The sequence below is a fragment of the Danio rerio genome, chromosome 1 (genome assembly GCF_049306965.1).
Source record: "Danio rerio strain Tuebingen ecotype United States chromosome 1, GRCz12tu, whole genome shotgun sequence".
Lineage (NCBI taxonomy): Eukaryota > Metazoa > Chordata > Actinopteri > Cypriniformes > Danionidae > Danio > Danio rerio.
This window is the reverse complement of record NC_133176.1, coordinates 32745001-32764610: the sequence shown is the minus strand read 5'-3', so window position 1 is coordinate 32764610 and position 19610 is coordinate 32745001. Positions and strand designations below refer to the sequence as shown.

Genomic DNA, 19610 nt, shown 5'->3' with positions numbered 1-19610 from the left:
TTATTTAAATTTTCTCAAAAATTATCTCCCAGAGATTTATCAGACCCTTCAAGATAGTCATGAAAGTTAACCCTGTTTCTTAGAAATTATACTTACACAAATTTTTAAAATTAAATTCTACCTTTCATGTCTTGTTAAAACCTGTGGTGTCGTCTCCTTTTTGTGTGCCAGTCAAACCTCCCTCTCCACGTTTTTTTAGGGGGCAAACCAGCCTACACAGTCCGCAAAATTCTTGATGTCCGTCAAGTACATAAATCTCGGCACTATCTGGTGGACTGGGAAGGCTATGACCCTGAGGAGCACTCCTGGGTCCTGAATAAAAACATTTTGGACCCCAAACTCATTTACCTGTAGTTTCGAAAAAGTCAGGAAAGTGGGTGTGTCTAGTTCTGTTTACATTATTATTAATTCTGGTCTAGGGTTTGTGCTTATCATGTTGTGATTGTTTGTTTTCTGAAGTTTTTCCCATTTTCAAATTTTTTTGTGTTTTTTTTTTTTTGTTTTTTTTTTTCCCATTCTGAAGATTCTGTACCTTTTTTGGAAGTGAGCTGTGTCTCTCTGTGTGATTCCCTATCTCTGTGGCAAGGTCATCAGATTCTAACACCAGAGACCCGGGTTCAATCCCTGTGCCTGACAAGACTAAAGGATTCAATTTACTAAAACTTATATGTAACGCTGCTTTGACACAATCTATTTTTTAAAAGTGCTATGTAAATAAACATGGATTGAACTAGGTGTATTGTTTTAATCTTTTTTTATGTTACGAGAAGTCTCAAAAGTTTTACTTCATCTTTGTTAACGTTAGTAAATTGTTAATTCATGTTGAAAGGCTTGACTTTGAACTTTAGTAATGCAATAGTAAATGTTGAACTATAAATGCTGTGACAGTTCATTCTTCATATTATGTCAATGAAGACCCCTCCATTTAACCGTAATAAAGGGTGATGGTTAACTTTGGCCATCATAGACCACTTGAAATTGTCCTAAGACAGGGATAATCGCTCCTGTGCACACTTTTAGCATGCCTCTTGTGACTTCTAGAGCCTAGTTGAAAATACTGCTTTGAATTGTTTCTCAGATATTATGCTTACAGCCGTGCCAGTATCAATTTCCATTATGATTCCCATGCCATTTACATTAAATGCTCTGTGAATGACTTTTTTTAGCGTTTTCTTCGCTTAGTACTGAAAACATTAGCCAGTCAGCTTCCTCTGCCTCCACAGAGCCATGCATGTCATGTATGATGCATGTCTTCTTATTGTGTTATAGATGTCATTTGCCATGACATCTAACACTTCTTACCTGGTTGATTGTAAGGTCACACTTCCACTTTATATACAACCCCTAAGTGCGAGTCATATTTGCTGCGTCTTTGTCAGCCGTCTCCATGCTTAATGCAGTCTCAAACAATTGTGCAAATACCAGATTAGATTCTGACAACACTTATTGCTGGCAGGTTTCATTGCAAATTCCACTCACGAATCGGTCACACAGTGCTTTGTCCAGTATTGCCCCGAACTCACACCTCACAGCACACTGTTTTAGCTGGGCTGCATATTCCCTTAATGTCATGCTGGCATTGAAGTACTGCAGTAGAAGAGAAAATTATGCTTTATGAGTTATGAGTTATGCTTTTAATTACAAAAAGTGGAAGTACGATGTAATTAAAAAGTTTAAAAAGTAATGCCACAAGTGAAAGTAAAGTCACAAGTGGATAGTTTTGCTGAGCTTTTGAAAGGGTGTCTCTACCACATCAACTGTTATTCCCATTAAGAGATGGGAGGAGGAGAAATGAGAGGAATACAGTACTTCCAATGATATGATCTCAGGGCTTGCAAGAGTTCTAGACATCAGAAAAGTAGTAATAATGACACTGGGAAGAACTTGACCGCAGGTCACCACGGTGAAGGAACTAAAGGGTGTTGCTATGCAGAAATGAAACAAAACTACAGCAGCAGCAACAACACGAAAAAAAAAAAAAAGATCCAAACCCAAGACTGACAGAGAGCATTTTCACTTGCTGACCCACCAATTGATCCAACTTACTGCCTGAATGAGCAGGTGTGATTTGGGGAGATGATTGGTTGAGATATTCAGTTAAATGGTTCCATTTCTCATTAGCTGGGCTCAATCACAAACACAAAGGAAAGTGGCAATATCTAAAATGTAAGACAGACAGAAATCCATGGCTTGGGAAAAAGCAAGAAAGTCAAGAGCAATTTATAATAGCCTATTCTGTCTCAAATCAAAAGAACCTATAGAACAGAGGTGTCCAAACCCAGTCCTGGAGCTAAGCTCTGCAGGACGCCGGCCATCCAGGACCAAGTTTGGGCACTCCCGCTATAGAGTGTTTTCATTTACATCACAGTTTTGTATTTGCAGCCATTATGGTGCTGTAAACACCAGCATCAGATTGCACTAAAATCTGCTGATTATTTATACTGTCTAAAACACTGAAGAAAAAAGGATGTGTAAAAGCTGCTAAATAACATAGAGTTCAATTCAATCCAATTTATGTTTATTTATATAGCACTTTTACAATGTAGATAGTGTTAAGGCAGCTTAACATAGAAGTTCTAGTAAATTGAAACTGTGTCAGTCTAGTCTTTAGAGTTTAAATTCAATTTAGTTCAGTTCAGTAGGCGCCGGAGGCTGGGAAACACAGGACATCCATCTTGGAGAACTGCAGGTGTGAGTAGGTTACCGGCAGGTGATCAGGCTGGCCCACGGGATCAATGTGACTCATCTGTCACTGGGGTTTTTCAGGAATCAGGCTCATGCTCTCTGCTCCTCCATGACCGCCGCAGCATCAGCTCAAGATATGGCCTAGTCCAGGATTATGTTAGAGTAAGTAAAAGGTGAAATATTTGACAAACTGACTTTGCTATGCTCTTTAATTTGTTATAACTTTTGTCAGGCTTTAATACTTCATTAGTTTTTGGTCAACTGTATTAGTAGCCAGACATGAAAAATGATTATAACTGAAACAAGAAAAATTAGTTCTCAGACAACCTTTATGGTGGTTTTCCTACCAGCTATAACATCGTCACCAATGAATGACTAAACATTCAAAAGACAGACGAAAACATTGGTGAATTGTAGCTCTGACATGCACATGAGGGTTATAAATGACTGAAAAACAGCAGGGGTGAAGTATACTGATTGCAAGTGCCCAGTTTGTGATCACATCTCGGTTTTGATCTGTTGATATGTAATATTTGTTGCTAGAACGAGATGGACATATGATTGCTATTAGTATGACTATATGGCGAAGGCTTAAACGGAGCAGTGCTCATAATATTGAGCGAAAAAAAGAAAAAGACAACTGTGAAACATAACCTGCTTTGTATTTTTGTAGGACACACAGTTTAGATCTGTTTAGACTAAGAGGTGTGTGAGTTATTGCCGTCGGTCTATCACTAAATGTGTCAGGAATATCAAAACAAAACCAACTTAACTCCGCTCCCTTAGCACCCCTCACAGAGCTTGATCCACGCTGGCATTTCTCTTTTTGGGTTGTAGGTTTTTAAAAGAGAAAAAAATCCACCACCCCATCCAAACTTTTAGGATACCGGGTAAAATTTGCACAATCCATATGCACAACGCTTTGGCTTGTTTCCCTCTCTCGAAAGCTTGACAAACCTCATGCGCGTAGCTACCGTTGCTAAGCCACGATTGGTGTGTAGCGGTGTTTGGGTGTGGCTTAGCGAAGGGTCAATTGTGTGGATTAATAATGAGTGCGTGTTGTTGTTATCATTTGTATATTTACTCAGCGCTCTGACAACTTCGAATGCCTCATTCACACTAGCAGCGACTTTGTAGCTGCCTTTCGCTCTGGGTGGCGACCTGCTGCAAACGCAGGTCTGTGTAGGTCTACAGCACAGAGAATAGGGTATATGCCGAAGCATGCTAATGGGACTTTTAATTTGCCAGTAACCAGAGTTGAGTGCTTTCGGCGAACTGTATACCAATGCAAAAACCGGCGCGTTTAAGGGTCTGTTTTCTTTAAAAATCAATCAATTAATTAATCTCCACTAGCTGAGTGATATCCGATATAAAGTAGGTCTCAGATTGTAAAAGAAGCACTGCATTAAATTACATTTTCCCCCACCATGTCTTTGTATTATGAGCATTTATTTAACCCCAGTATAGCTTCTGCGATAGCCTGCCAATTCTGACTGGTGCGTGCGAGTAAATGGCTTTTGTTTTGTTTTACGCTTGAGCAACTAAATGAATGCCAAAGTTTATTTAACTGAATGCTGTAAAAGGAACCGTATAAAATGGAAAAAAGTTCATAATAACAGGTCACCGGGGGTTTATCAGTATGGAAAAAACACTAGCTCGGCATATACCCTCTACAACCGGCCTCTGAGCGAGCTGAGAGAGGATCACATGAGCTCTGTTGGTGCTTCTATTGGCTGACGCTCAAGAAAGATGCTTTTTATTTGTATAAAGTTGAAGGATTCTTTATTGCGTCACTTGACACACCCACCCAGTCACCCAGTTGCTGTCACTCGTGTAGATTGAGGGTGCTTTCACACCTAGACTTTTGTTTCGGAACCTGTCTTGTTTGCCCAGTTGGCGTGGTTCATTTGGCATATGTGAATATATAATAATATATAGGCATATATACGGCTATATGAAGAGAGAATTATGTGTAGGGCGGGATGTCATTTCTACTGGTAATTGTGTGTTTCATGTAAAATACGAAAGTGAAAGCATGCTGAACTATTAACAAGACCTGTTTATCTGTTAGGAAAATTGACCGAACTTTGCCATGTGAAAGCGAACCGCACCAAGAACAAAGAGCAACAATATAACAATTTTAATCCCTGTTACGGAACAAATTAACTGATTCACAGGTGTGAAAGCACCCTGAGATCGAGGAAGTTGCTCACTCTTCGTTGAAATAATCGAATGCATGTCGCTTTGCCACTGCGAGTCACACCTACTGTGAATGAGGCTTTAACCGTGCTGGGCGTTTCTCTCTGTTTCGAGCTGAACCCAGTTGACCAATCACAACAGACTGGGTCATCTGACCAATCAGTGCAGATTAGCCTCGCACAAAGGAGGGGTTTGGGAACAAATGAATCGTTGAACGAATCATATGGGAGTCGTTGGGATAATTAGATAAAAATAAATGCATAATATAAGACAATGAAAGTGTTTTTTGACCTTGCATGCAGATTAGCCTGTTGTCGTTAACGATTTTTAATGCATAATATTTTCTCTTTAATAGTTAAAGGTATTTAAAGTGCTCTTATTGTTTTTAGAATAAGCAAACATTGAGTAAGTACTGTAAATGCACTACTTATACTATTTATACTAAAAAATGGCATAGAATAGTGCTGTATATGTACAAGTATATAGGGCGAGGCAGTGGGGCAGTAGGTAGTGTTGTCGCCTCACAGCAAGAAGGTCGCTGGGTCGCCGGTTCGAACCTCGGCTCAGCTGGCGTTTCTGTGTAGAGTTTGCATGTTCTCCCTGCCTTCGCGTGGGTTTCCTCCGGGTGCTCCGGTTTCCCCTACAGTCCAAAGACATGCGGTACAGGTGAATTGGGTGGGCTAAATTGTCCGTAGTTTATGAGTGTGTGTGTGTGAATGTTTCCCAGAGATGGGTTGCGGTTGGAAGGGCATCCGCTGCGTGAAAACTTGCTGAATAAGTTGGCGGTTCCTTCCGCTGTGGCGACCCCAGATTAATAAAGGGACTAAGCCGACAAGAAAATGAATGAATGAATATAAAACAAAAGCAAGAGAGAAAAACGTTTCAATGTAAAACGCAAAACAGGTGTTTTGATTAAGTCTTGATAAAAAAGATTATTTTAGATAATGAAAGAATTTCAAAGAATTTTCAAAAAAGAACTTTAATCCAAAAATATTGAACAAAAGGTAAGCTACATTTTAAGCAGATGTTTCCAGGTATAAGACCAGGTATAAACGGCTAGACAGGAAATAAAATATATATTTATATTAAAATAATAAAATCATTTTATTATTATTTAATAAAATAGTTCTTTAACTTAATTTGTTAAGAAAGCTTTAGGGCAGGATATATAAAGATGATTATTTTTATTTTAAGTCTGTTTATTTGAGTTCATATTTATGTTATTCACTAAAATAGATCATTTAAATCGTTTGTGGAGTTGGGTGCAGTAAATAGTCTGTATAAAAAAGTTGTAAATAAACCTGTGGAAACAAGCCTGCCTTTATAACCAGATTATTTAACAAAAGATGATTACTGCAGTAAAATATTGATAGTCTTTTAATAAGCAAAATGTGTACAAGATAGAGTGGGGATGAAAAGTAAATTGTTTGTTTTGAAACTTTTGAATCGAAAGTTGTCCAATAATAAACCCGAAACACACGTGTTTATTGTCATGTGGTGAACTCGGCCAATCGTGTAATATCGGTGTCGTCATCAGAGCTCCTGCAGCCGCTCTTCAGATGCTGCACTGTCTGAAGCCGCCTTTTCACTGCACACGACAAACGACAGACCGGAAGTCATTCATCTCCAATGGAGAGCAGTCCAGGAGCTGCGTGGAGTTCCGATCATCTCCGTATGCGGAAAATTCGGATCCGAATTGAGCTGCGGATCCGTTGAAATATTTGAACTCCTGCTACTAGATTGTATGCGACCTGCCGACCGCATATGATGTATTGCAGTTTTGTCCAAGCAGATCGGTCTAAAAAGCAGAATCTAAAAAGTCTATATTAAAAAAAACTTTTCTGTTCATAAATGTAAGTAAGAAAGTAATAAAAAATATATTTTAATGTTGTCTCCACATTCCCTCCAATATTTTAGCGGTCTATGAGTTTCTAGTATTCTTTCATTCATTAAACCATGTAAACGCAGAGAATAAAGGATCTTGCTTTTGCACTCCTTTATTTCGGACACGTGTCAATCAGTTTCTCCCCCACGGTGCACTAAAGCTGAAAATACTGTGCGGCTGCCACAAGGGGAGCGTATTCCGACAGTCGTGTTCAAATGTCGTGTGCAGTGGAAAGGCGGCTTGAGGTTGCCGTCTGATCTCGGAGCGCTGTCGCGGTACTTTGATGCAGCATCAATCCGGACAAGATTTCTAACCAGCATGCACCGCTTTAAGACAGATTTCGATCGATCTGCGCAGTGCTGCATGAAGTTGAGCGCACCTAGTATATAAGGTCAGCACAGACGACAGGTGACACCCGTGTGTCCAATGGTCCTACACTTGAAGCAGAAAACTGGTGTGTATGTGTTTCCCATAGGAAAATTTTGCAAATCAAATTTCTTCTTTTGTTTTGCACCACGACCTGTCCTTATTTCAGACTCGTCAAGTAAAAAAAAAAACGAAAAACAAACAAAAAACTTATGCAGCATCAACAATCTCAGATATGATGTAAAGAGCTATTTTTCCATTGCTTTTCTGAGTGCCACATGGAAAATACACATCAGAGATTAAATGAGGGTTAAACAATGCACTTAAATAAATATAAACAAAGTCATAGTTTAGCTTTTAAATAAACAGATTTAATGTTTTTACATAAAAATTATGAAAATATGTGTGCACTGGCGATGCAGTAGGTAGTGCTGTCACCTCACTGCAAGAAGATCGCTGGTTCAAGCCTCAGCTGGATCAGTTGGCATTTCTGTGCGGAGTTTGCATGTTCTCCATGCGTTCGCGTGGGTTTCCTCTGGGTGCTCTGGTTTCCCGCAGCTTAAACACATGTGGTACAGGAGAATTGGGTAGGCTAAATTGTTCATACTGTATGAGTGTGCATGAGTGTGTATGGATGTTCCCCAGAGATGGGTTGCAACTGGAAGGGCATCCGCTGTGTAAAATATGTGCTGGATTAGTTGGCAGTTCATTCTGCTGTGCCAACCCTGGATTAATAAAGACTAAGCTGAAAAGAAAATTAATATATGTGCACTTTAATATATAAGAATTGTGTTTGTGTAGCAAAGAGGCTTCTTTTAATGTACACATGGTTTTTAATCAAAACATAAGGTACAAAGATGAAGGAATGTCATACATCTTTCAATAAACAGTTTTACAGTAAGCATGTAAGCTTTGCTTCTTAGGAAAAAGTAAAAAAAGTAATACAACAAATCGTACAAAATTCTCCTTTTCAAAAAGCTTGTATTCACTTTCACAAAACTACCAATTAACTATAAATCCATACACACAAAATCAACTCCTTGTACATCTGAACATTCTAACATTTTATTATAGGGGAAAATGAAATGCACCCATTAGGCTAAGCTGAGTTCAAACACATACATATAATAAAATAAAGTCATTATGTCAGGTCAGGTACAAAAATGCAATACATTTGCTTCCCTTTGGTAGAAAGATTTTCCCCATTTATAACAAACAAAAACTCTTATTACTGCCTGCATTAAGGTGCAAGACAACCATTCAGTTTAAGGCTGATTGTAATGCCATCAATATGACCATTTTCGATCAAATTCCATGGATTTTAACATCCATGGAACAGCTGTACGGCACTGAGAACTTCTTGGTCATAGAGCCGCTCTACTTTCACAGTTGTACTGTGTTCATGACAGATGCTAGCATCTTCCAGATCCTCTGCCGTATCCCCAAATCCATGGTAGTGTCCATAATGTAGATGTTCACTGGAATCTGGAGAAAATGCATCCCATGCCGGTCGGTGAGACACACAGCTGCTTGGGCTGCCGCTGAGGTGCAGAGAGCCACACATGTCGATTCTTGGTTCAGCTGGAATGGTCTCAACCCCATTAAAAAAAGATTCATAGCATTGCCCGTTTGTGCTGAAGTTGTTGACAGTGAAACTGTTGTGATGCCCATGACCATTCCTCAAACCTGTGGCTATGGCTTCATCTGTCATTCAAAACAAGATACGTGTCAGAAACAGAATGATGAACAAATGTCTTGATCACACATCAACTTGGACCAGACCAGAGAAACTAAAATTGTACCAGAACACATTCGTTTTCTTTTCATTTTCATTGTGTGTATTTTTGCTCACACGACATTTCATTTTATACAAGATTCAAGAAATTATGCCTACTGCCTACTCTGCCAAATAGTCACAAGCTTTTTTCTTATTTTAATGCCCTAAAACACCTAAGTGCAAATGTAATTCTTTAACTCAAATGAACTACAAACTGCCATTAAATAACCCAAAATGCATAATTGTGCATAATTGGCAAACAGTCTTTCTAATTCAGATAAATAGATATTTCAGAGCCTCAAAACATAGGAATACACTAGCAAAGTTGTTCGCATTGACAGACTGCAGATTTCCCTCAAGAAACTTGGCCATCATAAATAAGCATAAGAGTTTGTCCATAGCCAGGGGCCAGGAACAGAAGTCATGGCTGTGGGGTCCAACATTTTTGGGTTGGGAGAGGGGATCCTCAATGAAACACTGTCTTCACGATGTTCAAGGTCAATAGACATTGGTGGAGAAGGTCCAGTCCCACCTGATTGTATTTCAGCAGTGGATTCCACATTCATACTCTCAAACTCTTCTCCAATTGCACTGTTTGTCTTCACTGAGGAATTCATTCCTGAAATGAAAAATTTAAATAATTATAGCCTAGATATAAATATATATATTTAAAAAAAAAACTTCAAAGCATACTTACTATCAGTTCTTGCTTTTTTAACATTGTTTGGCTCTGTGCCGTCAAAAAATCTTTTCCTATTAGCTGTCCCATTCAAAAGACTGCGACCCTGAATGTGTACGTGGTCAGTCCCATTATGTCCGAACCCATTTAGCTGATTTATATGGTTGTGAGCATTACAGAGGAGCTGAGCACAATCATGGAAGCCTTGAGCATGAGCCAAGTCAGCTGCAACTAAACCATTTGCATTCTTCAAGCTGCACAGTGAGTAAAAAAAAGAAAGAAGACAAAACGAAAATTAGTTGGTCCTGGAATCATCTAATCAGCACTGTTTTAACACTTTTGGATAGCATTTAAAAGACTGAAAAGTTTTCCCATTTTGTTCTAGAAGCTAGTTTTAGGAAAGGCCCAGACAGATATTCAATTTCTGCATAAGTAAAAAATACTATTCTTGGGGGGGAACAATAAATAAATAAAATTCTTGCCAATTTTTGCTAATACAAGTTGAAATGTTTTGTAAATAGTAGGGATTTAACCCTGGCATCCTGGCCAAATTTGCCCACTGGCCTCTGTCCATTATGGCTTTCTAACCATCCCCATATAATAATTAACTTCATCACTCTTCAGTCTCCCCCTCCACCAATCAGCTGATGTGCAGTCTGGCACAATTTGGCTGCCATCGCGTTATCTAGGATGATGCTGCACTCTGGTGGTGGATGAGGAGATTTTAGAAAAACACAATATAAACTGTAGGGATTATTATTTAAAATGTTAAAATTAGTATTATTAAACAGATAAAAAATATATGCTAAACGTTTAAACTAAAGAAATCTAATGTCTGATAATCTTTTAGCAATTTGGTTGCACACAAATGTTCTGTGACTTCCTTGAAGGTTTTCATGTTGAGAAAAGTTCAACAACAACAACAAAACAATATAATCTGGCAACTAGTGAAGACTGTTTTGAGTCCCACTTTGTAATAGGAGGCCTTAAGTATTATGTGCTTACATTTTAATTATTCATTTTGTGAAATGCACTTTTTGTTCTAAGAATGTATTAAATGCTTCCAAGTATGTCAGACTAAACCTCTAAAAGATGCAGTATGTAAGTTTGACATCCAGTGGTTGAACTAGATATTGCACTCCTGGATCAAAACACATGCAAGCGCAGGTTGCCAGATTGAGGACCGGAGCGAGTGATTTAAACAGTGTTCTAAATAAAAGCAACGGCGCCTGATAGGAATATTTTCCATATTAAAAAAGTTTGTGTCCTAACCAATACCTCGAATTAATATATTAGAAACGACTTTTATTTCTAACAGGCGAACAACAGAAAACTGGCATGGCATGTATTGCTAAATGCTGAAAGCAACAGCAGACAGTTCACCTCAGATTATGTAAATAAAATAAACCATTTGAAATTTATGAAATGAACTTTAGACACAGATGAGTGATTCAGCGTGTACAATTAATACACGCTTACACGCTTAAAAAGGGTTGTGTAACAAATGCATTATAAAACTTAACATTTTGTAAGTGAGTGCATATTCTGTGCTTCTTAATGGCTGTATTTTAATTTAATTTCTGTCGTGTTTCATCTGGTGGAAACAGCCAACTTGCTTATCACTGCGTATCTTATCACAAAGTGTGTTGTTAGGACACGCAGTTAGAATGTAACCTGATCACCTAAGGTTTACGTTTCTAATATTTATATAATTTGCTAATTAATAACCTCATGTGGAACTGAATCTGCTTCTCATTTCAGAGTCTGCTACTGTGCACTGGAGGTCACATTTCGGTCACGTACGTATGCTTTAAGAATGAATGAATGAAATACGGAATTTTCCAGCAAGGCAGCCCAGGGTGCTGAAAGATAATTGGCTGAACTGGCACTGGGCAGGTTAAAGTTAACGAAACAAAGACAGCTTTCCGGTACAGAAAACACATTTTCAAAGCAGAATATCTGAATTCAGCATTGTTTTTCCGATAAACATGTATGTTCACTTGGCATGTTTCTTAAATATCTAAAAACATAATATGGTATTATTATGCTTTAGAAGAGTCAAAAACTTACACACAGCACCTTTAACTATTGTGTAAAGATTTAAACAATATGTCAGTCAATGCCAGACAATTCCTACAGCTAGTAGCATATGATTCCATTATACTGGATTTAAGAATAATGATATATAGAAGTATAAGTTACTTCAGTATCAAAGCAAAAACAGTAACTTTTTTTTGTGGTAGTACCACCTTAACTCAGTAACAATTTGAGAGAAGAGCTCATTTAAATGCATGTTCACATATTTATGCAGGTTCTCTCTGATAAGCTTTCATGTCCAATTTTAAACATTACTTACAGTTTAATTAAAAGCATGGTTTAATATATATAATAAACAATAATCAAATGCTACATGGTATTTTTAATGCATTAATTAAATTGTAAAAAAACATTTAGGAATGTTCAATAGCACTTAGTCTCCAATGAGTCACTAAAATAGTAATTAGGAATTGTGAAGTTTCATGTAGGTTAGAAACATTAAATAACTATGATCACATTATTTGTTTCTAATTGTTAGCTTACATCTCACTTATTCAGTGAGGGATTGTATGATTTAATTAATAGTTTTCAACTCTTAAATCAATAATATTTAACACTGATCATAACATTTACATTAAAAGCAAATACATTTCAAATTTTGCCAAACTATATTATTAAAATGCATTACAAATAAAATCAACTACATGTATTTGATTAACCGTACATAATGACAGGGATATGCTAAACCCAATGCATAAACCCGAAAAATGTCAATAGAGGGTGTATTAGTTGAAATGTCAGTTCACCCCAAAGTAAAGATTCTGTCATCATTCACTCAACCACATGTCATTAACAAAATTCTAAAGACTTTGACAAAAAGTGAAGATTTGAATAAAATCTGAAAGAATTCTCTTAAGCATATATATTCATAACTTGGATATACTTATGAATTATATTATGTGTATAAAGCTCAACAATACCAGCTTGACAAGAATAAACCTAATTCGTTTTTGTGGAACGTTAAAGTACTGAAAAGACACACATGAATGTACTCCACATTGGTACTCTCACATCATAGGTTGAAACTTAACGAATCTCTCAATTTGCACACCCAAACACTGATCTGTTATCTGTACTTGTTGACATACTTGTGTTGCTCTTAAAGAGCATGCTCTCCCTCATTTGGGTCTGTGTCAGAAACACGCGAGCACCATTTGCGATCTGCCGTGTTGATGACACAAATAAATGTCATGGATGTCATGTTAATTCCTGAGATCTATATCACTTTCTGTGATAAAATACACTTCATCCAATACATTTTCAATGGTCTCTGTGTACTATAGTCTTTACTGTAAACGCTCTATGAGCTTCGCTGCTGTTTGGAGTGCATTGTGAACAAATAAGATATACATTTTACCAGTGTTGGAGGTTATTACTAGACTCTATGGTTCAGCAGATCACCAGAATGTATTTTCTTCAAATACTGTTTTCGGGTAAGTTTTCTGATCCTGATGTAGGCTGTATGTCCTAAAGTTTCTGGCCACGGCACACAGTGGGGATGCCGTGAATAAATGTACAGAGAAGAAAACTGAGACAGACAAATCACAGATTTGAAAGAAGGTGGAAAAAGTCTGAGGTATCATCAGAAGCATCATAACCAGTATTTGTTTGTTCTTTAGCAAAATATCAATTTCATTTTGTCTCATTTAAATGCGCTGTGGTTGTGAGAGTTACCGTATCAGACATAAATATGGCAGCGAGCAATTTGGTCCCCATGAATAGCAAAATATGTACCAAAAGTTAAAGTGTGAGGATATGCACATGTACTGCCAAAGCAAAGAGGTTGTGAGTGCCGACTTATGGTTGTACACAGGACTTGACATTAACGCCCACCAAATGCGGGTAGATTTGAGCTGTGGGTGGGTGGGTTAGACAGCTGCTCACACTTGCCACCTTGGCTAGTTGAAAATAATTACATTTTTTTTTTGTTGTTAAAATAAAAAAATCTAAAATTGTCCGGTTTTTGTTACAATATCATTATGTGACTTTTAATTATCTATTCTTACAAAGGTGTGTTTCAAGTTTAAATTATATGACAGCTTTCATTTTGGGGTGAACACCATTTAATATCATTTGGCATTGAAAGAGATATTTGAATATATAGAAGCAGGTTTTAATACATTCTTTGTATTGTTATATTCAAAATACCTTATTTTTTTAAAGCTTAAAGAGATAGATCACCCAAAATTAAAATTCAGTCAGCCTTTACTCATCCTCTAGTTGTTTCAAATCTTTTTGAGATTCTTTCATCTGTTGAACGGAAGGAAGATATACAAAAGAATGATGTGGAAAAAACTGCCATTGACATGACTTTTCCAACATTCTTCAGAATATTTTGTTGCATGTTCAACAGATAACAAATGCATTAACAAGAGTTAAGAACCACTAAATGCGAATAAATGGTAAGAAACGTAATGTCTGGGTGAATATCCCTTTATTTTCAAACTCATTACTGCTTAATAACCATTTGTTTATGAGCCTCCCCCCTTATTCTTGTTAGTTGAGAAATTAACTGCAGAATACGTATCAAAACATTGCTGTCTAGACAAAGCATGCAGGTCTAAATGCTATCATGACCGTTCTGCTACAATCAAAACCAATCACCACATGAAATACCTCGACAGATTGCCAGTGCGTAGATACTGAAGGAAGCGATAGTGTGAACGCTCATTGTAAGGGTGTTTCGTTGAAGGTTGCTGTTTTTGGAATGCTTCCCTCCCTTTTCTGGGCTTTACATGAGAAAAATCAAGTGATGTTCAAATTCAACCGCTGCAAAACATTGAGATATGTAGGGATTTTCCTTCTCTGTAACAGTTCACAATGGATCTTCATTAAGTTTTTCTAAACATGCTGCTTTCATCTGAAAGCTCACAGATTATTAAAAAAAATGAAGGTGATGATCTATGATGCATAAAAACAAGCAGGCATTCAGTGTAGAGACATCTTTGCTTGTCCTGCCCTACATTAAGTTTTCCTTAAAACAATATTTCTTAGCGACAGATTTTTCCAAATATCTAGAACATCATGGCTTTTATATTACAGTCACATATGATATAACTAAGGCTGTCAAAGATTAAGAAGATTTTTTAAAAATGTAACATTAAAATGAATGTTTTTCTCAATTTGATAGCATTCAGCTTTTCCTGTATAGCCTCTGCACTTGCACAAATACAAATAAAACAACAAAAAAACAACACTACTTTTCTTGCAAGCTTAGATTTACCAACATTTATTTACCAATTTACCAATAGCAGGGCTCGACAATTAGGACTGCCCGTTGGCTAGGGGCCAGTGTGAGAGACGCCCGTGACAGTAGACAAGATGGTTACTGGTCTGACCGGGCCAGTACTGCCTTGTCACTTATGTTTAATTTGGCTGCGACTGCTTATCAATTGCATGCAAGGCAAAAAAGGGGGTCACACACCAGATATCAGATGGTGCTCTGTGGCGCAGCAGAAATTTGAACAGTGCCATGCATTCTAAATGCTTACCATTTAGAATGGTAAACAGCCTATTGAATTTCTGTCAGGTTACGCAAACCGGCGCTGCATGAAATTGTTGCCGTGAGATCAGTTTTTACTGCAAAACGTTCACCGTATGCGCGGATTTGAGACATTCACGCAGAATACATCTTTGCAACAAAAAATGTTTAGGAACATGTCAACTTGCTGTAGTTAACATAGATCTCACAATTTCCACCCCACCTTCAAGCTCTTCTTATTGGCCAACAGCTCTAGAACAGAATGCGAATGGATTTGTTAATATCAGTCAATTACTCAGTTCAGAAGACAGAGAGCTACAGCTGCAAAAAATGTAGGTCTGGATATGAGAGAATGAAAACAACATTGACAGATTTTGTTTTAGAAACCACCTAAAGTTACAAAATATGGCATCTGATCAGTGATCATATGGTTAATGTTAATCCACCATATACACTTTTTGAAAAGTAGATAAAAGACTTCCAGTGGGTTAAAGTCCACTATGAAAATGACTAAAGCCAATCACCGTAAAGCCAGTGGGCGTGTTTTCAGGTAACAACGTTGACCACATCTACACATTTTAAGCACGAGACGTTATTTAATCTATCATTTAATTGTTACGATACTGTCAGTCATGCAACTGGCAGCACATACACCATCACAAAGTTTAAAATAATATTACAGCTCATGAAAAGACCGTATTTCAATTAAGATGACATACGCAAATAATAAGTTAAATGTCAATATAATCTGTGCAATATCAGACACCACCTGTGAGAACAGCACAATTATTATCGTTAACTCAGTTCATCTCATTCATGTCAAGCAGTGCGTGCAGGGCCGGTGAGCACATGAAGACTTTTGTTTGTTAGTTTCTGTTAAATCTGTCAATATAAAACTTGTAGTAGCGGTACTTATAGTTTTTTGGGTGCACCTAACTTTTGAAGTTAGTAGCACTGGTGCTGCCAAGTAAAAATGTTAATTTTCAGCCCTGTATGTATGCATGTATGTATATATGTATCTTTTTTTTTTTTTTTTTTTCAATTTTGTTACATCACAACTGTAATTTCTTTAAATTCCTAGTTGTATTTAAAGAAAAAATATGCTGAATAAAAAGTGTATGTATAGTTATTTTTGGCTTTTGACACAAAAAAAATATGTGGCTAAGTAATAGCTATTAACTTATTTTTTTAGTGGGGCCAGTGAAAACTTTGGCAGGGCAAGTAAAAATCTGAACCGATCAGGCCAGTAGAAAAAATCTTTAGCGTTGAACCCTGCAATAAAAAATAAACTCTTGCAGTTTACTAATAAACTTGTTTAATAACTTGGTTTACTAATTTACTTTTTTGTTAGTTTATTCATTCATCCATTTTATTTCAGCTTAGACCCTTTATTAATCTGGGGTTGCCACAGCGGAATGAACTGCCAACTTATCCAGCATATGTTTTACACAGCGGATGCTCCTCCAGTCACAACCCATCACTCGGAAACACACATATACACTACGGACAATATTGCTTATCCAATTCACCTATACCACATGTTTTTGGACCTGGTGGAAACCCACGTGAACATGGAGAGAACATGCAAACTCTATACAGAATTGCCAAATAACCCAGCTGAGTTTGTGTTCGTTTGTTGTGGTAAAAAAAAAAAAAAGAAAAGAAAAAAAAAAAGAAACATTTAAATATTATATTATATCTATTATAAAATATTTAGACTACTTCAACTACTAAAAAAAAACATACAAGCTAAAAAAGGTAGTTATTCATGCCATATCAACTGAATGCTTTTTAGTAGGGTGGTGAACAATCAAAAGGGATTTTCATGCACATTTTGCCAGTAAAGACTGTTCGAAGTCATGACTGGCTATCTATGAAAAATCAAGTTTAAAAATGTGTTTAAATATATATATACTTATGCTTATACTACATTTAAAATATATGCATATATGCAAGCATGAGGAAAATGTCTCAACGAAATTCCGTTATCACAAGAAAATACATTTTTATAACAGAACTGAGTGACCAAAGCATACACGGAGCGCTCACCGGCCCTGCACGCACTGCTTGAATGAATCTGTTAACGGTAAAACTCTGCTGTTCTCACAAGTGCTGTCTGATATTGCACTGATGCTTTTGACACATACTGTACCTTATTATATGCATACGTCATGTTAAAAGCAACACCGGTCTTTTTATGAGTAGCGATGTTAGTTCGCTCAGTGTAAGCCTGTTTGCGACGATGTACGTGGTGTTACATTTGACATATAGCTGCCCCTTGCACGGCGGACAGCATCTGGCGATTATATGAATGATTAAACAGAAGCTCCTGTGCTAGATGTGGCAAACAGTTACCTGAAAACTCCATCTCACAGACTTTTCATAGCGGATTGAAGCCAATGGAAGTCTTCTACTCTTGGAAAAGTGTAGGTGGTGGATTAACATTCAGCACATGATCACTAGTAAGATGTGTCATTATTTGTAAGTAGAGGGTTTCTAAAACTAAATCTGTCAAGTGTTATCTCATTTTCATCTTCAGCGCTTTACAATTTTTCGCGGTAGTAGCTCTCTCTGTCATCCGAAGCCAAAATGGTCGCAATTTCGAGCCCTGCTATAATATACTAGTTTTGACCAAAGCCTATCAAGTCCTCAAAAACTGGTCTATTTAAAATTTACAAGTACAGAAAGAAATTAATTACAAACTTAACGTTATATTCAATATAAATCAAAATGAAATGTTAGCTTGAAGTATGGCAAGATATGTCTTTAACATTTTAAAACTTAGATTTCTTTATCATTGTTTTGGAAAAAAAATAAGAAATAAAAATAAAAACAAATAAACCTTTTGTTTTGAGTGAATTTCACTCTAAATCAACATAGAATGTACTCTTTGTATCCAGATTTTGGTTGTGTAAAACTTTTCAACAGATGAATCTAAACGATGACCACATTTTTAAATATTTTTACTTGCAGGAAAAAAAATTATGTGAAATTGTTTTGTGTTTATTTAATCTTAATAAAATGGACTCACTAAACAAAAAAACATAACAAAACAACTAAATATTTATAGTCAGGTTTAGACACTCATTACAGTGAAAAAAAAAAAACTTCCATTAAAAGAGCTCTGTTTGTGGTTGACTGTAGCTGCATCTAATAAAACAACATTTAAATTTTGTACCTGTATGCATCCAATTGTTGGTTACAAAAAACTTCCAATGGATGGACACAATGACAATATAAAAAAATAACTTAATTTTATATACCTATTAATTTGATGTTTGAACTTCTTGGGTAAATTAAGCTTAAATATGAATTAGGGCTGTGCAATTTATTTGAAAATCCGATTTCGATTTCGGCTTCTAATAATTATGAAAAACCATTAATCGAAATAAACAATTATTGCATAATTTACCGCCTTCTTTCCAGTTATACACATGTTGCTCTTAAAAGCGCGAAAGACCGCATGATTCTGTGTGCCGCGCACACACAGAACAGAAGCATGCAGTCAGCATTCGGTCTCACTCTCACACTGAGACAAGGAGTGCGCACACATCTTAAGTCATCTTAACTTGAGCGCTTTAATGGTCAAATAGGTGTCAAAACGCAGTGTTTAGTGATTATTCATGTTAACCCTCATTTGTGTAATAAACAAACGAGTTGAGAATTAAAAGACACGCGAAAGGGAAACCATTAAAGAGACAGCGGGCGATAATCCTGCTGCCGCCTGTTTTTATGATTATTAATCAAACAGCAAATGGAGAACATGCATCTCTGCTCTTGACTGAAGGACTTTTGTAGCTAAAATGTTTTTCTTACAGTGAATATGTTTAAAGCACATTTTGTTTTATATTTTTATTCTATTGTATTTACTTCTCTTTCCTTTGCAGGGTGGAAAATAACTGTATATGTACAGTTGACGTCAGAATTATTAGCCATCCTGAATATTAGCAACCCTTTTTCCCCAATTTCTGTTTACTGGAAAGAAGATTTCTGAACATAATAGTTTTAAAGGGGTGGTCCACTACGATATTATATTTTAAACTTCAGTTGATGTGTAATGTAGCTGTGTGAACATAAACAGCATCTCTGAATGTAAAATATTCAAAGTTTAATGCAAAGGGAGACCTTGATTTGTACAGAGTTAGCTTAGCAACGCCTACAATTAACGAATTTTGGGGACTACAAAAAATACTTCCGCCCCCTGTGAGATCACAAAAGTTCGTTATTGCGCATCCCACACTGCGCAGGTAAAGGCCGTGGCCATAGGCGCTGTAACGTTACTGCAGAGAGAGAAATGCCATCCTGCTGTTTCCACAGAGCTGTTCTGTTTCTGTTGTTGGGCTTCCAAATGACACGACCCAAACACAGAAGTGCTTACAGTTCAATATTAATTATGTTCCAGAGAACTATAAAATACACAGCAAGCATGATTTGACAAAAC

At 36.8% G+C, this 19610-nt stretch overlaps 1 protein-coding gene across 2 annotated transcripts in view; it reads right to left on the bottom strand.

The window, feature by feature from the left end:
- Window positions 1-7948: 7948 nt before the first annotated feature.
- The window catches only part of ankrd10a (ankyrin repeat domain 10a), a 30750-nt gene continuing 19088 nt past the window's right edge, over window positions 7949-19610 (bottom strand). Inside the window, exons 4-7 of one of the 2 annotated variants that reach the window (XR_012391505.1) lie at window positions 14305-14417; window positions 9610-9845; window positions 9445-9531; window positions 7949-8839 (exon numbers count right to left, since the gene is read on the bottom strand). Coding sequence is in view for 1 of the 2 variants with exons in the window: in NM_200980.1 (NP_957274.1) it covers window positions 8457-8839; window positions 9445-9531; window positions 9610-9845 (706 nt within the window). In the remaining variant the exon portion in view is untranslated. 2 annotated transcript variants of the gene reach the window in all.